The sequence below is a fragment of the Topomyia yanbarensis genome, chromosome 2 (genome assembly GCF_030247195.1).
Source record: "Topomyia yanbarensis strain Yona2022 chromosome 2, ASM3024719v1, whole genome shotgun sequence".
Taxonomy (NCBI): domain Eukaryota; kingdom Metazoa; phylum Arthropoda; class Insecta; order Diptera; family Culicidae; genus Topomyia; species Topomyia yanbarensis.
Genome location: NC_080671.1, coordinates 69,986,139 through 70,009,157, shown reverse-complemented (window position 1 = coordinate 70,009,157; position 23,019 = coordinate 69,986,139). Strand labels below are relative to the sequence as shown.

Here is a 23,019-nt window from a genome sequence, read left to right as displayed (position 1 = left end):
CAAATTGTGATTGAAACCGATACTCCGATGAAAGCAAAAAGGTAAAAATTTCGCTAAAATGTCTCTCAAACAACTTAAATTTGCAGTTCTAGGTCACCGACGGCCAAACAAACTTTCGTTGACTTCATTGACCACCATAGACGGTTCCGGAAGTGCCCGAAAAAAGCGGCCATCTTTCAAAACTAGTAAACTCATATCAGTTTCTCGGAAATGGTTGGGCCGATTTTCACAAATAATAGCTATATTATCCCCACAGATGTCTATAAAATTTCGCACGGATCGCTTATATGGTTCCGGAAATATAGACTGAACCGTCCGGTCACATATGAAATTCCCATATAAGCCGGAACTCAAAATTTTTTCAAGGGGGGGACCCCATGAAATTTCAGAAATCGAATTCGTATTTTTGATGCCAAACATCTTTAAAATGCATGAAACGTCGAGATTTTATGTTATCTCGAAAAAATTTTTTTTTATAAAAATCGACTTTTTGGATTTGCCGATTTCGCACTTTTTTCAGTTCAATATTACCGTGGCTGTTTTTTCTTTTACAAAATTTTAGAACTCGAATAATGATTTCTTTTCTTGTATATTTGTCATGTCATGTATAATAATAAAATGTAATATATGCATTTGAAAGCTTTTAATGAATATAAACAACGCAAACATTTTCGTGTTCATGGTTGAGAAATGCACAATTGCACCGCTAGGTGGATTAAAACAGGTTTTAGAATATTATTCAATTTAGCAATCTACAGTAGAAAAACACAGGGATGACAAATATTCTTCAGAAAGATTCAAGGGTAAGTGCCTACATCTGGTGGATATCAGAGATAGGGGAGAGGGGGTAGACAATTATGACAATATATTAACTTTCAGTTTTAGGCAAACGAGAGATCAACGGCATCGATTATAGACTCAGGCGGCCTTCATCAGAGGACATCGTGACACCGCGTGGTCCTCCTTGAACCGGCAGGGATTCTCCAGATGATTTTGTAGTACGGCTTAGCTGCGGCTCGGCCACACAACGATTAGCGCGTGTGGTGTTTGTGCTGTAGGTCCTGTGCTTGGTAACTCATTCGACAGAGATGTTTTGTGTCGCCTGGAAGTCGCATCAAGCCATTAGCTTCTGAGATTGAAAAAAAGGTAAAAGGGGTAGTTAAATCTGTACATTGATTGTGGAAAGTCTATACGAGAGACATATAGTGGATACCGCGGCTTGCTAGTATATCGCGAGCTTGAGCTTGTGCGACCGCCACTGGCTGCTACTCCGTTATCGATCTGGACTAGCCGAAGTTGTACAGGGAATCAATAGAAATTATGCTTGGGAGTAGCGAAACATCTTTCAATGTGCAACTCCTTGTAATCCTAAATTATTGATAAATACCGGCGCCGGCCAGGCCCAAACGTAGATCGCGGAAGGAAAGGGAAGGAATGGTTAGTCCGATACTTGCTTTTGCTAGAGGCCATATATACTACTGCGCAGTCCACAAGTATCACGGATGAAGGATATTTATTAGTAAGTATAGAAGTTGGATTCTACTTTTTCTTTACCGACGCCAGAGAGGTGACTCCACTATTTGGACTCCATATAATCCATCAACTCATGGACCGGGGACCAACGGCTTTACTTCCCTTCCGAAGGAAGACGTGACCACAGATTTTTTCACCACAGAAAAATCTCAAGGACCTCGGCTGGAATTGAACCCAGGCCAACTGGAATGAGTAGTATATTGCCACTCAATCAACGGCGCCTTCACCGCGGCTTGCTAGTGTATGCCGAACCGAGAAATTGGGTGATCTTCCTCGGGCCTGAAGAAAATTCAATAGTTGAGATCTGGCAGAACAATACTCGGCGCAAGCCCAGACAATATGTTCGCTATCGTGATAACTGTCGCGACAAGTGTGGAGCCCGATGCGTAGGAGATGGGCGTCTAACGTGTAGTTATCGAACATGAGCCGAGACATCACACAAATGAAATTGCGAACCGCAATATTTGAGATATTTGATTGTTCAAACCTGAGCCGTTAATTGAAGCTGTAGTTGCGCTGGTGCACGCTTCCGACTAGCTCAGTTTTCTCCGTGGATAACTCGATACCCAGCTGAAAAGCCCAAACAAACAAATCGTCCAAAGTGTCTTGTAATTGTCCTTGCAAATCGACAGCTTTGCCGTCATCTTTAAGCTGCCTTAGCGTGCAGGAATTATCCAGATATTCGTCGACGTCATTTGCGTAAAAGTTGTAGAGTAGGGGGCTTAGAAATGACCCTTGGGAAAGACCCTTGTAACCAAATCGTGATGTCGATAAATCACCATGCGAAAAATGCATGTACTTTTCCTATAACAAGTCTAGCAGTGATTTGCTTAAAATCGGTGAAAGATCATGCTGGTGCAGCTTCTCAAAAAAGAATGTTGATAGAAGCTGAATCGTTAATATCTAATAAAACTGATGCCATCTGCGCTTTGTTATTATACCGTTTGAATTTCCGTTGAGAGCAAGCCAACATATGCATCTGACAGTAAGCAATTTGCTTCGTCTCAATTGTTGAGGTGAAACAAGATTATTTTTTCAAACAACTTCCGGATATAGGACAGCATTGCAACCGGGCGATATGAGTTGTGGTCGGAGGCTGGTTTTCCTGGTTTATGGATGGCGATAACACTCACTTGTCTTCAATTGTGTGGGACAAAGTTACACTCAAAACACTTGTTAAATAATATCAACAAGCGTCTTTTGGCAGAGTCTGGCAGATTCTTCAACAAGTTTAATTTAATTCTGTCTGGACCTGGGGATTTACTGTTTTATGGTGAGAGAGTAAGTAAGGACTCTACCATCGAAAAAAGTGTTTCGTTCGCGGTATCGTGAGGGGACGCGGCGCGTTATATCTTCTGCGCCGGGGCAGAATCCGGACAAACCTTGGCGAAATCGAATATCAAACGGTTTGAATATTCCACGCTCTCGTTAGTACTGTTCCGGTTTTGCATACACCGGGCCGTGCCCCAAAGAGTGCTCATCGATGTTTCTCTTGTTAATTCGTCAACGAACGAGCGCCAGCAAATATGTTTCTTGGCTTTCATCGAACTCTTTATTCGCGTTTCTAACGTCACTTACTCACTCAACTAGCGGATAATCCGGCGACCTAATTGACCGATTTTAACGAACTAACCAGCAATTAAATTGTCGTCGTAAAACACAGATTGTTAGTGATTTTTTTTCTATCAAAGAATTGAATTGAAAGCGTAAACGTAAGCTTTGCGACTCTGTATGGACGAACATGTCTGTTGCAGGTTTTGTCGCATTATCAAAGGATAGCAGCGCGAATAGTAAGCTTTACCCGTTGTTTACCAGCCGAATATGGAGCTTTGAGTACTCTTGAAGCGATTCTAATCGACCTTCGTCTTATAGACCAGTACACGGGTCTGAAAGTTACTTTTCAGAACCTTGCACAAATAATGCAGGGCCCGCATTATGTGCAGGGCTACGGCAATAGCCACCCAGCTGGCGCTGTTGAACGCGTTCATCGCGCCGATCGTAACCACGGCGCACTAGTGATTACTTCTTCTCATTTGCTTCAATGCTTTCTCCGCGCTCGCGATGACTGTGCGGATGGCGTCCACCGTCGAGATCCCTTTCCGGAATCCGAACTGTCTCTGCGATAGTCCGTTCTCATTTTGAGCGTGGTTCGTTAGCCTGTTGAGGATGACCCTTTCCAGAAGTTCACTAAGAGTATCCAGCGGACATATAGGCCGATACAAGCATTGCTGGATCTCCTGATGGTTACCATGGTTTTAGCAGCAACACCAGCTTCTAGATCTTTTATCTATCCATCAAGTTAGCTTCGTTCAGTCATTTCTGTAGAACTATCCTGAACATGTCTGGAAACGCCAGGATCGCGGTCTTCGTTGCCACGTTGGGAATATCGTCCGGACCGGGAGCTTTCTCAGCTTTCAGCTTTTCACCATTATAAGGAACTCGTCGTTGGAGACTCGATTGTAACCAGCATTTCCACAGTCTGCATCAACGTACGGTGTAGGCGGCCATGCGGTCGGATCGTGCTTCGGGAAAAGACCCTCCACGATAATTTTCAATTTGTCGGCGCACATTTCAGCTTGCGTCGTTGGACCCTTGATCTAGACCATCACGACACGGTAAGCGTTTCCCACGGCCTTGCGTCTACTTCTCTAAACAGCTTCTTGTAGCTGGTGGACTTGCTTAGTATCATCGCGCGTTTAAAAGCGGCCCTAGCCGCACGGATAGTCACCTTACACTCTTCTCTGACTGCCTCAGATCTTGCTCTCTGAACGCGTCTTTTGGTTTTTTGGCAGCCAACATGAAGGATACTAAGCTACGCGGGACGCACGCCGGTAGTTGCTTGGCTTCATTTTCCTCGAGATTGTTATGCTATACGCCCTCGCTTATGTTTCCGATAGCTCATCGAAGCGAGACTGTCAGTACGAATTACTTCCACAAAAAGGTCCTTATCGAAGTCCTATATTTTACACTGCAGTTCGGCAGTCCTCACTCTCCGCGTTGCAATGCTATTCAGTCGACCAATGGTCGCTATGTGTGTACTGCTCACTAACTCGCCAATTCATGTTATCCATCAGCAACTCGATGCAGAACGTTACATCGATGATGGGTTCCCGCCCGTCTTTACGGAATGTGCTAGTCTTACATCCAGCTTCGCCAGGGGTTCCAACAGGCTGTAACCAGTTGCTATAATTATTCTAAAAGCCTAAAATGTATTCTAAAGGGCGAACACGAAATTATTACGACACCGAAAATGTCATGCCAATTGTCCTATAATGTTTAAAATCAAACCAAAATTTTAGGGTAGTTTTATCCATATATTTACTTCAAAACCCAAAAGAAAAGTTAATCTATGGAGCCTTGAGTGTAAAATTGAACGCATTTTCGCTTGATGCCCTCCATCAAAGTCTTTACAGTGTCATCCGGTACCAGTTTCTCAGTTTTTTCCATTTTCTTAACATGTCCTTCTCGTCTTTGACTCTCTTCTTGCTCTTCCGAAGTTCCCGCTTCATCATTTCCCAGTACTACTCCACCGGGCGCTGCTCCGGACAGTTTGGCGGATTCATGTCCTTTGGAACAAAATGGGCAGAATTGGCCTCATACCACTCCAGGACACTTTTAGAATAGTGGCATGATGCCAAATCTGGCCAAAATAGCGGGGCTGCGTCGTGCTGCTGCAAGAACGGCAAAAGGCGCTTTTCGAGGCACTCAGATTTGTAGATCTCGCCATTTACTGTGCCCTTTGTCACGAAAGGCTCACTCCTCAGTCCGCAAGAGCAGATGGCATGCCAAATGAGATGTTTGGAGGCGAACTTCGACATTTTCTTCTTCTTAAATTTGTCGTCCACATAGAACTTGCTCTTGCCGGTGAAAAACTCCAACCCCGGAATTTGCTTAAAATCGGCTTTTATATACGTTTCTTCGTCCGTCACACAGCAGCCATATTTTGTCAGCATCTTCTCGTAGAGCTTCCGTGCCCGAGTTTTAGCCGTCGATTGTTGCCGCTCATCGCGGTTTGGGAAGTTCTGTACCTTGTATGTATGTAGTCCAGCTCTCTTCATTGCATTCTGGACGTAGCTCTGCGACATGCCGATCTTTTTAGCCAAATCACGGCTTGAGACGTTGGGATTTGCTTTAATCATCCGCTTCACCTTTCCCTCCGTCTTTTTGTTCTCCGGTCCCGGTTTTCTTCCAGCTCCTTTGCCGTGGTCCAACGTCAACCGCTCCTGGAACCGCTTCAACACTCTGGAGACGGTTGAATGGTGAATGTTCAACATTTTTCCCAACAGCCGGTGCGACAGGTCAGGAAATTCCAGGTGTTCGGAAAGAACTTGTTCTCTCGACTCGCGTTGGTTCACCTCCATTTTCGTTGAATCGAAAAACACGACTTCGAGTTTGACAGCATGTAAACAATACACATCAATGAGAAAGTGTGCAAAATTTGGTTGATTTTCACCCAATGGTAAAAAAGTTATGCCCTGTTGAATGTGTCGCAATAATTTCGTGTTCGCCCGTTTACTTCCCTCCGGTTATGTATCTGACATTACCCACCCTTATTTTTAGTTATTGATAGCTATGAAGTTTCTGTTCAGTAGTTAAATCCTTAGAAACAATGTGGTGAACTATGAAAAGTTGTATTGTAAATTAGAAACGTTCTATTAAACTCTGATTAGATTTTTGTCTATCCAAACAGAGCTGTAGAGAGTAAGAAAATCACGACAACAAACCCAATTCCAGTAACGAATAAGACGATGAACTCGTTACTGAGAAAACAGTAACATAATGAGTATGAGTGATTGGAGCGAGTTCTAAACCCTAAACAACAACATACCTGAATGCCTCCTCCAGCAAGGAATCGAACCGACTCGTGTCCTGCATAATGGTCTGAGCATTTTTCCGGTAGAGGGAAAGATTGTTAACAAAACTTCGTGCCGAGTCCAGGTGAGCAAACAGTATGGAAAATCCGAAGTCCTGCGTGTTCGTTTCCCACGGAGTAACACAGCTTGTTACCAGCGTAGAATTCTGAGGCTGGGAGGGATCCACTGAAAAATAAAATTAAATCCGGTTCAGTAATGAAATGTAAATTTCCTGCATCTCTATGTTAGCGTTACTCATGATATCGTTGATTGTGCGATCCTTAAGCAGTATATATGGCAGTAAGTGCGGTATCGTCGTGTTCGGTGCCTGCGGGTTCGAGCAATCATTCATACTGTTGAGCGTCGGTCGTAGTTTAGCTTCAAAATTGAATGCACTATCGGTGTACTTTTGGCGCAACGTGTGCCACGTGGTTTCTAGTTTTTGGATCTGAAAGTGCAGTATAGGTATATGTAAAAATATTTTTTGAAATTTTGAATTGAATTCAATAGTACCTGAGGCATCGATAATCCCAGCATGATCGCACAGAATCCGAACAGATTTCCGAGGGCAGTTTTTGTTTCCACAGCTACTTGAATCCATTTATTCAAAGTTTCAGCTCGTTCCAGGTCATCTTGGCAGGTCAAAATAGTTACAGCTACTAGTAGTTTCAAACACTCCGTACGCTCAATCAGATCCTGTCGGAATTGTTTGCCTTGCTCCAGCGTAATCAATTCCAGTCCCGTACAGTTGAGCGGGTGGTCTATTTTCTCGTCGTCTTTTTCTATACAAACATTAAGATTTGATTACTAACATGAAACAAGTAATTTCTTTTATAAATACCTAAAATTAAATTAATATCCACCCTGGTTAGGTGGTTCGCAATCACCCTGGAGCCCGTTTCACTCAACATCATACGGAACGTGTTAAGGGTACCACTGTCCAACGGTTTGTAGTCACAAAATGGAAGCAAAAGGGTATTGAAATTTTCCAAATCAAAGCGCGAGACCTGCTCGAATATTGGAATGCTCAGAGACAGCAATATTTCCTCGGCGGCCGCCGGATCAAAATCGGCATACGATCGTAATGTGATGGATGACATTGAACTCGGAATGAAGCGTGGATTTTTCAATATAACTCCGCCACGATGCTGCAGGACGATTTCATCTCCGGTTGCAGAACTTTGGGCAGAGTCGCCGGAACCATTACCGGAATCCGATCCACTGGGATGGTATGAGCCCAATCGATGAACTGGCCCATGAGGGTCAACTTCCTTCATAGACTCATTCCGATGGACACCCCTTATTGGTTTGGGAGGAGGACTTGGTGCTTGTTCTGACTCTTCTTCAGCCTCTGCAAACTGTTTGTGCTCTAAACAGGGGCTCAATGAATGTTCACTAGATTCTTTGTTAATACTGGATGTTCGTGAGCCCATTATTCCTCGGGATGAACGTAAACTATTGGAACGCGGCAGAGATTGGGAGCTTGTCTTCAGAGCTGGATCGACTGTCCCCGATCGAGTTAGGGTTTGAGTTTTCACTATTCCATCCGCGCTTGAGCATTTCTCATCGACGGGCGTAGTTCGCAGGTTTGAGTCGTTCTGGATGACCCCATCGGCACTGTTGCACTTCTCGGTTGAACCATTCAAACGAGAAGGTTTGGAAATAGTTTTACCATCGGAACCGTTGGCCTGTATAACGCCATCGGCACTGCAATATCGTTGCTGTGTCGCTTGGGCTCCTTGCGATGGTGTTAGAGATTGCGATCGTTGCTTCTTCGAAGGTAAACGAGGTGGCGTTTCACGCTTTGTTCGCGGTGGTGAAGACATCGGACTTCGATATGTGTTCGTTTGCTGGGTGTATGGATTATACCTTTAAGAAAATGAGACAGCTTGATGTAAATGAAAATAAATCAGGATTAATTTGCGAAGAATACCTAAACCCAGGTGACGACGGTACGGGGGAGGGTGAGTTAAGCGGGCTTGGCCCTCGAACACCACCCACTTGCTGGCCATACTTGGAAGCGTAGAACGACAACGGATAGAGTCTGTTGCAGGGGAACTGGATCCGTGCTCCGGAGGCTGCTGAGATTACTTTCCCTGGTGGAAGAGTTAAGAGAGAATGTCGGTGTTAATGATGATGGTGAACATTATTTTGCTGATGCCACCGAAAGCAGCTCACCTGAGCCCACATAGAACGTTATCAAATCAGGAACTGTGTCGTAGGCATCGTCTTCGAACTGATATTGTACTCTCTCGTATACAGTTTCAGGCTGAATCAGCAGCTGCGAAGGCAAAACGGAAAGGTACGGTGAGATAAAAAACGGACACGCATGTATCATATGTTGGTGAAACCCAGAAGGGGACCGGCTGGGACTGATTGTTTTGTATCAGCATAATGACGTAAGTTGTTGGGGTAGGTATGTTTTACAAACTTGTACAATTATCGAAAGATGTTATACATAATAGAGATGCACCGAATAGTACTATTCGGCTCTCATCCGAATACCGAATATTTAGTGTTTAGTTATTCGGCGTACCGTATATTCGGCTTAAATCAAAATCGGCTGGTATTCGGCCCGAATATTCGGTCGACCGAATATTCGGTACATCTCTAATACACAACAATAATACAATAATAATCTCTAATACATCTCTAATAATTTTTATGTTGCAAGTACAAATTCTTTCAGTTAACCCTCCGGAAGTCGCGCTTATGGCCTACTGAACGAGCAGCCGCTGGTGCCCTAAGACGATTTCGCTAGATTTTCAGAGCAGCGTGCACTCAGTGCACTAGCGCGACTGCCGGAAGGTTAAACGATTTTTTCAAGGAATCAAGAACAAACCAACCCAATGTTCTATTAAACAATCTCATAAACTTCAAAAATGATTTCCTTTTCCACATAAATTTAAATATGTATTTGCATAAATGATATAAGAGAATTGATCCGTTGGGTTGCTGCTCCCATGTCGTAAGACTCTTTTTTGCATTTCCTGCATCTTTGAGGCTTTCCAATTTTTGTATTAACGCTTAAGTGCATGACTACCATTTTTCTTTACTACCCATTTTTCGTGATCGATAGGATATATAGCTCTTGTTAAGAATTTTTAGCACAATATCGGGTTTGTTACCAAATGACAACATTATGCACTTAAGAGTTAAATTAGTTATCTATTCGAGATAAACCTGCTTGCTTCGTTATATAACGATAATCTTTTCGGTCTTTGAAATCTGAACGGGTATTGAATACTGCCCGACGTTTCGTCCATTTGTTGTGGTCTTTTTCGAGGTATACTGTTTAGTGTTTATGTAAGACAATTTATGAACGAAACTTACTATATTTGGGTTCTATCTCTATGGGTCGTTTATCGACGTCGCACAGTGGCACGAAGAGTGACAACACCCAAAAAATCAATGTCTTGTAGTTCTTTTGTAAATATTTATTTTATTTTTCTCTCAGGTTGAATAAAAGTATCTCAAAATTTTACGACAATCCAGTGGTTTACAACCTATTTCATCCCATGTACCCCTTTTCGAATATTCATCCCCATTACGTATCCCATTCTGAAAACTGCTTACCACAAATACCCGGTCAGTTAAAAAAAATGATTTTCAATTGAATGAATATTTTTTTACCATCATTCTTTTATTTAAATTAGAAACCTGTTCCTGAACACTCTCAACCAGCATCTTAATTCTTGACAAACTGAAACAATATACAAAAACAAAAATGTTAAAATTCACCCCACACAATTCACCCCCTACGACAGTCTTATTCAACCCTGGGGGTGAAGTCACCCCCGGTTGAAAATCACTGCGATAATCGGATGATATATGATTTTTAACATGTCGTTGAAGCAAGTGATGTCAAGGATTTCTGTTCAATTCAATTAATTAGAATTGTTTGCATCTTAGAACTTCATATGGCGATATCTTAAAAACTACACGGCCGATCGGGGTAATTTTGAGTTCTTTGAAAAGAAGAATTCTAAACTATAGATGTGAAATTTTCGTGCAGAAATGATTTATGTTTGTTCTGCACCAAGTAAAAGCAATTAATAAATTCAATGTCATATCAGTAATTTATCTTTATACTGCCGTTATAAGTATATTTGTCCCATGTTCTATGGGATTCCTTATATACATTGGACAATTGTGCGTAGAACGGCAGTATACGTGTTCTGGTTTTTGAGATGGTCTCCCATGGGTCACTTATCATGAATCTGACTCAAAATTTAGTGTAGTTACAAGATATAGAGGCTTTGCGCATTTTTGCGCCGATGTTATCATATCTATGATTTTGGAAACACCCTTATGGAGACGCCGTGTAGCTCATAAATCTCCTTACAAATTGGTTGCCTAAACAACATCATATTACTAAAAATTTGTGATTTTTATTAGTTTTATCAAGTATTTCTGCTATCCGATGTGATTGGCTACTATGATTAACGTGTATATTAACCCTTTAATGACCAACGCCTTCAAATAGACTTACAGAAAAGTAGCCGAAAAAAAGACATATGTAATTTCAAAATGGGTAGCAGAAATGGATTCAGCGACCCAAATTTCGTTTAAACCCCAATTTTTACCCAAATAGACCAATTTTATAATTTTGCCTCAACTTTTTATGAAAAGGTGCCTCTGTGCGTTGGGAAGCAGGGTTGTCACCCCTCCGAGTTTGACCCGGAGACTTCGATTTGGAATTCATGTTTTCTATTTTGTTTACTTTTTTATTCCCAAAAGTATACTTTGATCTTTTTGCGTTTTGTGCGTGTTTTCTGCTCTCCATTTCATAAAATTTAATTTTTTTTCACTTTCACGTTATGCAGACTTATTTATTAAATAAGCAATGCATTTTTTCAACCCTTCAAAAAGCGTCGTTACTAAGAACCAATGGAATCAAAAGCCTCTTTCTTGTCGTTTTACCAGTGAGAGAATCGAAAGCCCGAAAACGCTCGATCATTTATATTTCAAATTACAAGTTCATTGAAACTAAGTAACTGTAACTAGCCGGGCCTCTGACACCCCTTGCCTTTTTGAGGGTTAAATGTATCTTTTTTTCTATATTGTAATATTGCTATTTTACGGTTTCTACAATTTTGCTTCCGTCTTTTTACTAGTTCCTGTTTTCTATTTTCTTTTCAATGTCCAATTTTTTTTATTTATTCTTCTGTTTGGAAACATTTTTGAAGCTTTTTTCTTATTTTCCGATTTTTTTATTCTTTCCATTTTCGTATTTTGTTATCATTTTTATATGTGAAACCTTATGTATTACTGTTATTTCTTCATCTAAAACAGTGGATTTCACTTCGTTTATTTCTAAGTTTGTTTACATTTTTGTAGCTTCCTTTTGTCGTTTTTTCCTATTTTCCATGCTTATGATATCTTAATTTTCATTTTTCCGTTCACCTGTTTTAAAATTTTGCATTCTTTTTTTCAATTTTTTCTAGTTTCCTTTTTCATTTTCTTAATTTAATTTGATTTTTTCAATTATTGAATCTGTTCCATTTTGCTATTTCTTCAATTTGTTACATATTTTCAAATTACATTGTCTTAATTTTGTCAATTTTCTATTGTTTATCCGCTTTGGATAAGTTTTTCATTTTTATAGTGGAAGGTTTTGGATTATTTGCATGTTATTAATCTTTTTTCCTTTAATATAAATGTGATTTTTCAGATTTCTCATTTCATTAAATTTTATCTATTTGTTATTTTTTCCTCGTTTGTTCCTCATGTATTTTTTGTTTTTCTCTCTTCAAATTACACCTCCGTTGAATGTTATTTTTGTTTTCTTTTTTAATTTATTGCACTTCCATTTTGCCACTATTTACACAAGTTTTAGGTTTTAATTATGATTTTTTTGATAATATTGAACCACATATCTCGCGTGTTTTTTGTGAACGGCCAATAAGGGGCCGTACACAAATGACGTAGCTTTTTTTCGGCGATTTTTGACCCCTCGCTCCCCCTCGTAGCATTTGGTCACAAAATTCGAACCTCCCCCTCGTAAATAACGTATCATTTACCTACCCCCTCCCTCTCGTCCCATACAAAGCGCCCTAGATGACGAAAAAAAAAATTACATATGTTTTTCAATTATTTTAAATACATGTCCTTTCAAAATTTTTGACGACTTTTATCAAAATTTTCATTATAACAGCAAATTGCGTGCAAAATAAGCCCATTTCATGACAAATATAGTGTTGATGGTTTTGTTTTGAATTTTATATGTCAAGGGGAGCATGAAGACAAGTTCTCTCAGTTCACAGTCGTGAAGCTGCCAATGATTCGTTCATCTAAATTACTAAATTTTATTTGGTTGAATTCGAAGTGAAAATTTAATTCAGCTTCCAAATTAAGTCTACTAGTTAGCAACATTAGAAAAAATCGTGTAAATTTACGTCTAGCACACCTAGAAAAAATCGTGTAAATTTACGTCTCCTGACCCTGACATATACGAGCATCAAAAATGACTTAGTTTTACGTTTGGTTTTTATTTTAAATGACGTTGATTTTCGTAAATCATGTAATTTTACTCCACATATTGCGTTTGTTTTCAGTGGCAGTAAGTGTAATTTTATGTCATTGCGCATGTAAAGTATATGTTTCATGTAAAATGAAACGGAACACGGTAATGTTTCGTCATTTCGAGAATTATGGGTTGCTAAATTGTGTCATGTTTGCAATTACGTCAATGATAAAATTCATAATTTTTTGGTGTGCGCATACAAAATCTTTTCGTATTTTTTCGAACTTGTAGTTCCGCGTATCGTAAAATTTACCTCAATGAAAACCGCATCAAAAGTAACTTGTTTGAATTTAAATTCATTTCCCTTGGGAATGGAGAATCATTAAATTGTTTTCTCTAAACAATGGGTTTTAAACTTAATGCTACGTCGCACAACTTCTGACCCTACCCTCCCCCTCGTCACACTTCGTCACAAATTTGGTATACCCTCCCTACCCCCCAAAATGCTACGTCATTTATGCATGGCCCCTAAGCATGCTGTCAAAATTAACTTTGAGAGAAAATTCCGGACAAACCGTAACTCGTCGAGAATGGATGTTAACATTTTATGGAACAGAAAAGTTCTCTCTATCGTTTACTGCTATGATTAATAATCGGCGATTAATGGTTTGTCCACAATTTCTTCTCAAAGTGAATTTTGACAGCACACTGTAACCTCCATTTACGAACCAAACCGGGGGTTCGTAAATAGAATTACCGTCATCAGAGGTTACTTTAAGCCAAAAATAGAGCGTTTTGTACATTACACTCTTGAACTGCGATCACGCAACTTCAAATTTGAAACTTTTTGGTGTTTTACATATGGTAGAAGTACCTCAAAAGTCAGTGAAAAGAACTTTTGGAAAATCAAGATTGAATATGAGATATAAAAAACTAAATATTGGCGCAAAGTCGCCCCCACAAGAGAGCTACATTACGCTAAAAAGTTTTTTTTTCAAAATCATGTTAACTTCTTTATTTATTGTTATAGATTATGCTCGTTATTTATGAGTGAATACAAATGAATGTTGTGCTCATAAAAATAATAGGGTATGTTCAAGAACTGCGCACCATGCATCCATTAAACTTTTTTTGGAGAGTCAATAAGTCCTACAATGAAAAACAACAAGCCGAGAAAACGCCCTTCATGAAATACTTTTTATAGAGCCTTCCAACCTACCTAGACAACCTAACAGTTTTCTAAAAGTAGCTTTACTTGTGTTCCGGAGTGCAAAGGCTTCCCAACAGAAACGCGTATGGTATTGTTCTATTTAATCGTCAGGTCAGTTCATCCATCTTTAATGAGATATCCATTTGCAATATACTGAGGACCTTTTTGTTTAGCAAGGTTTTAACCATAAGGTCATTCGCCTCAGTGCAGTGCTGTTTTACGCTGCTTTTTCTGTCATTCCACAACAAATTGCTTCAATACCGTAAACCGGGGTGACTCTGATCATCGGGGTGACTTTGATCACTCGAAACTTTTTTCGTAGATCGCTTATTAAACCAGAATAGATTACCGAATCATTTTAGTTTGAAATGATTTTTACTCTAAGCTTATGAAATACTGGTTTGTTATACTTTTTGAGTATTTTGTTGGGTTTTTGGGTACAAAAACTACAAAAAAATCGAAATTTGACTTTACCTTATTTTTACGAAGCTTCATACAGTGTCTATTTTTTATAAAACAAATAAATCTCAGATTTGAGCAAGAGTAATAAATTACAAACGAGATTTTATGTGCCTTTAGAGAGGGATGTACCAAATTTACTTTTAAGAGTTTGTTTATTTTAAATACAATTTTTTGTGAAACTAGTTGGCAATTATTTCAAATTTTTTACATTTCTTATAAAAGAAATGTATAGAATTCGCTCAAACTTTCAAGATTTTTTCCGAGGCCCGGAGGGCCGAGTCTTATATACCAATCGACTCAGCTCGACGATTTGGGACAATGTCTGTGTGTGTGTGTGTGTGTGTGTGTGTGTGTGTGTGTGTGTGTGTGTGTGTGTGTGTATGTAACGGACAAATTCTCATTCGTGTTTCTCAGCAATGGCTGAACCGATCTTATCCAAACCAATTTTAAATGAAAGAACTAAAAAACAGTATGAACGCTATTAATTTGTTTTTGATTCTGATGTTTAGTTTCCAAGATATGAATGTTTGAATGCGTAAAAATGGAGTTTTTTGCAATTTTTTCAAATTATCTGCCGAAACTGACAATATAGATTAACAATTTATATGTTTTTAGACAGCTTTAACGAATACCTTTCGAACAAGCTATAGATTGTTGAAATCGGACTATTATCAAAAGAGATATTTATAATTAAATGCGGACGAAAGATTTTTATCATTTCCAATTGCCAGAAATATGACCAAAAACATGTAATCTATTATTAACGCCAAAACGGCTAATTTTAGGTAAATAGTATCTTCGGAGAATTTAATGGAGGTAATATGCCCTTTCTTTTGGTATTGTGCTTTTGCTGATTAATCCTCCTATGAGTGAGATATTTTCACAAATTTTCTTGGAAGTGATTGTATCGAAATGATGTCTTCAGCAAATTTGTAGCTCTTACTTTTGCGAATAACTTTACTGAAGACTTCAAATATCTATTTTGAATACTTTAAAAGTTATGGATTGTTGTTTGTGGATTACCTTTTGTCGCCTATTTATTGTTCAATATAGTAATAATCCATTGAAATAAGCCAAACATTATTACGATAAAACGAATTTTGTATTTGATTTTTCTATCTACAACCGCTAGAAATAATCACCGAACACTTCCAAGTTGTCTGGAAGGAACTTGATAACTTATCAGTGCAAAAATGTTCATTTGTGCGAACCTTCTGACTGCAATTTTTCTAACTTATGACCATCGGATCGATCTGAAACATATCGGAAAATGAAAAACGAAATAAATAACTACAAGCAACGGCGTAGCCAAGAGAAGGTTTTGGGGTTTAACACCATACAACCCCCCCCCCCCCCTCCACCACACCCAAAAAAAATATTGGATTGAAGTTGAAAATTTATTGATGCAGACTGATTTAATTCAATTTTACAATAACAATTATCTGATCCGTAGATTGATAACCTGTTGTTGAGGACTTTTGATAAATTGTCGGAATGTGATCCTGATATGTAACTGATCTATTGGTCTTGATTTCACAGTTGTCTAATTGCATCAATATCAAATTCCTGCCTGAAAACATTCCAATAGAAAATTCCAGAGTTCTGTAATCAATCATAATCCTCAGATTTAAAAAAAAAATTCTAGAGTTCTGTAATCAATCATAATCCTCAGATTTATTTTAAAAATTGAGCTCGTTTTTGTAGAGATGTACTGTAATAAGGGTCTTTATTTAATAGGAAGCGAAGTTAAAATTGATTTAACGTCTATGAAACATAGAACTGCTCACCAAAAAGATGCATAACTTTCAACATTTGCTAAAAATGTTTTTGCCTTTCTCACTCTAAAATTCGTCAATCGAATCCCGACCCGGAAAGCCGAGTGTCATATGCCAATCGACTGAGTTCGTCGAGATCGGAAAATGTCTGTGTGTGTATGTATGTGTGTATGTGGAAAAAATGTGACCCCTGTTTCTCAGAGATGGCTGGACCGATTTGCACAAAGTTAGTCTGAAATGAAAGGTACAACCTTCCCATCGGCTGCTATTGATTTTTTAATAGATGGGACTTCCGGTTCCGGAGTTACGAGTTGAAGAGTGCAATCACACAGCAAATTTCCATATAAACTGAAATGAAAAATTTTCAAAATCAAATTTGTATTTTTGATGCCAAATGACTTTAAAATGCATGAAACATTGAGCTGTTTGACAAAAATTGATTTTTTGGACTTTGGTACATTTTTGCCTTTCTCATATAGAAAGGTTATGCAATCACTCTAAAAATCGTCAATCATACCGGCCCGGAGGGAGTATGCAGTGAAGGGTTGCTACTTTAAAATTAAAACTAGTTTAAAATTTCTTAACAAGTTGAAAATTTTCGGCAGGACCTGGATCTCCCGGATCTTTCTCCTTGATCCGCCGCTGGTTTCAAGCGATGTTTCAGTATCACATAGTATCTTAAGATCGTGGCTGTCGATCCGTTGTATGTATGTGCAAATCGTGCTGAACATGTAATATTCATTTCCACCATTGTATTGAACATAACCAGCCATGGAATCGTAGTCTGGACAAATGAGACAAGCACAATTGCACCATTAGGTGGATTAAAACAGGTTTTTATTTTGGGAATGCGTCGAGTTGAGACGAAAACGTAATATGATTAATAACGAGGATAACAATTTCCGAATGTAGAGAGAAATTTATGAAAAAATGACGCTTTCCATTCGACTCTAGCAGGTTCTGATCGATTTTGATGAGCATTTGATTTTTGTTGTATGACCAATTATATGTATAGGTAAAATATTCAAAAACAGTAATTTAAGGTCAAGATAGCATCATTTTGAAACCGCCAATTTCGGAGGTTTAGTATCTTTGATGAGTTTTACAAACATTAAACAGCGCATCATTTGATAAAATAATTTTGACGGTATATCGTCCAAGAAGTATTTATGGTGAATTTTCTCAGGTTAATTTTCATGACTACAATAAAGTCTCAACAAATTCGCTAAAGGCACGAACTCTGTTACTATCGTCTGAAAAATTAATTCTGCATAATTTTAAAACTTCAAATATTACGGTTTCGGAATTATGCCGTTTGGACAGTAAGATCGATTTTCACCAAACCCCTACCAATTGTAAAATTGGTATTGTAAAAAAACGTAAGGGCGATACTTCAATGCTGATAAGTGGGACCGAAAAAGTAAACAATCGTCAAAGGGGCGATACTATCATTTTGTCAATTTCAATAGCAAACACAAATTTTAATTTAATAATTTCAAATACTTCATGAAGTTTTGGGTTTCGATCACTGAATCATGCAATCTAGGATGTAAAAAACACAATAGTTCTTAATAAGGAAATAAAACCAAGTCTGGAAATATTCACTGTTGATTTTCTTTGAATGGTGTCAATGCTAGTATCGCTTTTCTCAAGAAAAAGTGTTGATTTCTTAGTTCTCAGTCACGTCGGAAATTTGAGTAAAGTATAAACTTCAAGTCGATTAAAAAAAATCGATTTTTTGGCACAGTACAATATATAACCCCTTTAGGAAAATTCAGTTTTCCCACTACAATGCATTGATTGAAGAATTTAGATATTTTATTAACAGAGCCTTAGCAATAATTCGTTTGTATGTCTAGTTTATGGGTCATTTTTTCGCTTTCCCATTGATTTGGTTTGAGATCTATCCCATGTAGTATGTGTTATCAAAAACATCGCGAAGCATCAAGTTCTAAATGTTCTCAAACGATGTAATATCCGAAGAGAGTGATAAGAGTTATAAGAAATGTCCCATCACACTGTTAGGTGGATTAAAAGCGTTTTTAAGCTAAAACTCGCAACCTTTTTTTATTGTTCAATATTCCAACGCGTTAAAATGGATGAAACATTTTGTACATTGATAAAGCACTGAAATAAAACAATTTTAGCAGTTTTAAAAGTTTTCTGAATCTTTTATTCTAATTGGACACAAATTATACGAATTTTGGTTACTCGAATTTTACAGTACATTGAATACTTTGTATAATACCAATTAACATCTATTTAACAATGAGTATCTTTCCAGAATTAGTTTGAATAAACATTTGAATGAAAAACATTGACATCAATAACTTAATGTGGGTGAACAGTTATCAAAGTCACCCCGGAATATGAAAACGGACATCAACTTGAATTCATTTTTGGAAAAATAGCTGTAAGCGGACAATTTTTGGTAAAACCATACAATCTTGTTCTCCTTACATCAGTACATGGTTTAAAAATAATAAACTTGAAAAAAATGTGTTGCGTCTAAAAATATGCAATGATTACTTCGAAAAATGATCAATGTCACCCCGGTTTACGGTACACATAGTTTAAATACGTCAAGAAACGATAGCGTTTTTATATGTTTACGCCATTGCAATTACATTACTAAACTTGCAAATTATCGATTACTGTTATTTTTCGAAAAAGTCAAACTTGTACGCTAATAAATATCTGCTTTGACTTAAGTAAAACTTGGTGTAAAGTAGCCCCAATTTTAGATAAAATGGACATATGATCACCAATTACCAAACAAATAAAAATACGGATAAAAAGTACAAACACAAATAATTGCATTACATTGGCAGGTTAGTTTCACGTAATCTGTATCCTCTTATCTAATAATTTGACTAGTAAATCGCACATTACCAAGAGAATTTAAGCTACAATGCTTTTTGAGTACATTTTATATTTTAGTTTCATCGCCTACTACGATTACTTGCAAGCATTTTCTTAAACCTATATCCATTTTTTATGTTTGTGTTGAACCAGCGAATAATACTATATTTTATTTTTTCATACGTCTCCCAACCTTTGAACGGAACGGATCGTTATATTTCACAGTGGTGTTTGGTGTGTAAATTTCAGTGAGTGAAGGTCATCCTTTGTTCGTTCGTTAGCTGCCATTCTGCTGGTGCCGGCAGTAAATCCAGTACATTGTTTTCGCTGGTGCGGAACAATCGACGTTGTTTGCAAATCTGTTTTGCTTTATTTTTTTTCCTCGTTTGCTTTCTTTCCTTTTCCCTACTTTTACTCTACCTTGTAATCAAATAATAAGACACATTCCCGTTTATATAACGCTCTGCCCTCGTGCTTAAATGGCCGAGGGTGAAATACCATCTGATGTAATCATGGAAGTCCCTGATCCCCCTAATACTCGCATTGCTCTCCGTATAAAGCAGTACCCAGAAGGTTCCTCTGGGTCAAGGGTGGTATATTTTCGGACCGGAGAGAAACCGGTTAATATATTAAAACTTTCTCGAGATCTGACTGCTAATTACCCGGCCGTAACTCAGATAACACGTGTTCGGGCAAACAAGATACGTGTTCTAGTGAATGATCTCGGCCAGGCAAACGCGATTGCTTGCTGGGAGCTTTTTACGCGGGAATTTAAAGCGTACGTGCCTTGTGTGGCCTGTGAAATCGATAGGGTAGTGTCCGAACCAGGCCTGAAATGCAAAGAACTGTTGGAGCACGGGGTTGGCTGCTTTAAGGACCCCTCTCTTGAACAGATTAAGATCTTAGAATGCAAACAATTGTATACCGCAAACACCGAGGGAGGTAGGACTACCTACTCTCTATCAGGTTCGCTTCGGGTGACATTCGCCGGGTCCTCTCTTCCCAACTACATCCTCCTTAACAAGGTTCGCCTACCAGTTCGCCTGTTTGTACCGCGGGACATGAGCTGCAGCAATTGCAAGCAGTTGGGCCACACAGCCACATGTTGTGGAAATAAGAAACGATGCGGCAAATGCGAAGGAGAGCATGAGGATGACTCTTGCGACAAAGCAACTGAAAAGTGTATTTGTTGCGGGGGCCCTTCACATGCTCTTAAATCATGTCCTGCGTACAAGCAGCGCCCCAGTATCCTCCCGAAAATCGATTCCTTTAAATTTTTACTAAATAGTTTAAAATGTGATGCTTTCGCATTATGTGAAACTTGGTTAACTTCCGATATAAATCTCAACTTCCACGACTTTAATATAATTCGTCTGGATCGAGAAAACCCCTATGGAGGAGTACTTTTGGGGATCAAAAAGTGCTATTCTTTCAAACCCTTCGACACCAGGCATTGAAATTGTCGCTTGTCAAGTTTTAATCAAAGGTAAAGACCTTTGCATTGCTTCCATCTACATTCCTCCTAGAGCCTCGGTAGGGCACCGAACGCTTTGTAATATCACGGAATCCTTACCGGCACCGCGGCTAGTTCTAGGAGACATTAACTCGCACGGTACGGTATGGGGCTGTCTTCTTGATGATAATAGATCAACATTAATCCAAGATCTTTGCGATAATTTCAACATGACCATCTTAAACACGGGAAAAATGACGCGGATTCCTACACCACCAGCACGCGCAAGCGCGTTGGATTTGTCGCTTTGCTCGACATCGCTACAGTTAGATTGCATGTGGAAGGTGATCCCTGATCCCCACGGTAGCGATCATTTGCCTATTGTGATTTCAATTGCTAACGGTTCAAGACCATCGGAAACAATCAATGTCTCGTATGACCTCACACGGAACATTGATTGGAAGAGTTACGCGACCGCGATATCCGTTAAAATCGAATCCACTCAAGAACTTCCTCCGGAGGAAGAGTAAAGGTTTTTGGCTGGCTTGATTCTCGACAGTGCGAATCAAGCTCAGACTAAACCAGTACCCAGCGCGAATACCCATGGACGGTCTCCCACCCTGTGGTGGGATAAAGAGTGCTCAGAGCTGTACGCGGAAAAGTCCACTGCATATAAGGCCTTCCGGGAAGACGGGTTACCCGCTAGCTATCAACAGTACGCGTCGTTAGAAAGGCGAATGAAGAGTCTAATGAAAGCCAAAAAACGCAGTTATTGGCGCCGGTTCGTCGACGGGTTAACGAGAGAAACAGCGATGAGCACTCTTTGGGGTACGGCTCGACGTATACGTAACCGTAATAGTACCAACGAGAACGTGGAATATTCAAACCGTTGGATATTCGCTTTCGCCAAGAAGATCTGTCCGGACTCTGTCCCGGTACAGAAAACGTGCCGCGCCGCGTCTCCTCACGATACCGCGAACGAAACACCGTTTTCGATGGTGGAGTTCTTACTTGCTCTCTTATCGTGCAACAATAACGCCCCAGGGTTAGACAGAATCAAATTCAACTTGCTGAAGAATCTGCCTGACACTGCAAAAAGGCGCTTGTTGAATTTATTTAACAAATTTCTTGAGGGTAACATTGTCCCTTATGAATGGAGGCAAGTGAAGGTCATCGCCATCCAAAAACCAGGAAAACCAGCCTCCGACCACAACTCATATCGGCCGATTGCAATGCTGTCCTGTATTCGGAAGTTGTTCGAGAAAATGATCTTGTTTCGCCTCGACAATTGGGTTGAAGCAAATGGCTTACTGTCAGATACACAATTTGGCTTCCGCAAAGGCAAAGGGACGAACGATTGCCTTGCGTTGCTTTCTACAGAAATCCAAATGGCCTATGCTAACAAAGAGCAGATAGCATCAGTCTTCTTGGATATTAAGGGGGCTTTTGACTCAGTTTCTATCAACATTCTGTCAGAGAAGCTGCACCAGCATGGTCTTTCACCAATTTTAAATAACTTTTTGCTAAACCTGTTGTCTGAAAAGCACATGCACTTTTCGCATGGCGATTTAACAACATCGCGATTTAGCTACATGGGTCTTCCCCAGGGCTCATGTCTAAGTCCCCTGCTCTACAATTTTTACGTGAATGACATTGACGATTGTCTTGCCAATTCATGCACGCTCAGGCAACTTGCAGACGACGGGGTGGTCTCTGTTACAGGGCCCAAAGCTGCCGACTTGCAAGGACCATTACAAAATACCTTGGACAATTTGTCTGCTTGGGCTCTTCAGCTGGGTATTGAGTTCTCCACGGAGAAAACTGAGTTGGTTGTTTTTTCTAGGAAGCGTGAACCGGCGCAACTCCAGCTTTTATTAATGGGTGCAACGATCAACCAGGTTTTCACATTTAAATATCTCGGGGTCTGGTTCGACTCTAAAGGTACCTGGGGATGTCACATTAGGTATCTGAAACAGAAATGCCAACAAAGGATCAATTTTCTCCGAACAATAACTGGAACATGGTGGGGTGCTCACTAGAGTGGGACATGGTTATATGAAAAAATAAAATTTGGCTCCAAGTAACTTTTTGGGTTCCATTTAGCTACCAGAACTACTCTGCAAATTTTTAGCTCGATCGGTGAAACTATATTTTTGCGCCCACTGTTTAAAGTTTACATGGGATTTCGTATGGGGAAATTGTCTTTTGCAAATTAATTCTTTCAAGAGTCGCCCGTTATCTTCTAAAAATAAGTAGATGTCTGATTTTTATAGGAAATTTGTCAAGGAAACAAAGTCTAGAAGACTGCAAAACGATCTGATACTTGTGGAAAAAGTTAAAAACCGATTGATGCCCTGAAGATTGATGAAAATTTCACTTTTCATAGCATCACTGCTTTTGACGAT

The 23,019-nt window shown here is 39.3% G+C and overlaps 1 protein-coding gene across 1 annotated transcript in view; it reads right to left on the bottom strand.

The window, feature by feature from the left end:
- The window catches only part of LOC131678395 (breast cancer anti-estrogen resistance protein 3 homolog), a 109,860-nt gene that overhangs the window by 10,821 nt on the left and 76,020 nt on the right, over positions 1-23,019 (bottom strand). Inside the window, exons 6-11 of the mRNA XM_058958541.1 lie at positions 8,565-8,667; positions 8,320-8,482; positions 7,228-8,255; positions 6,900-7,168; positions 6,642-6,834; positions 6,362-6,572 (exon numbers count right to left, since the gene is read on the bottom strand). Coding sequence (XP_058814524.1) covers positions 6,362-6,572; positions 6,642-6,834; positions 6,900-7,168; positions 7,228-8,255; positions 8,320-8,482; positions 8,565-8,667 — 1,967 coding nt within the window. The remainder of the gene's footprint in view (positions 1-6,361; positions 6,573-6,641; positions 6,835-6,899; positions 7,169-7,227; positions 8,256-8,319; positions 8,483-8,564; positions 8,668-23,019) is intronic.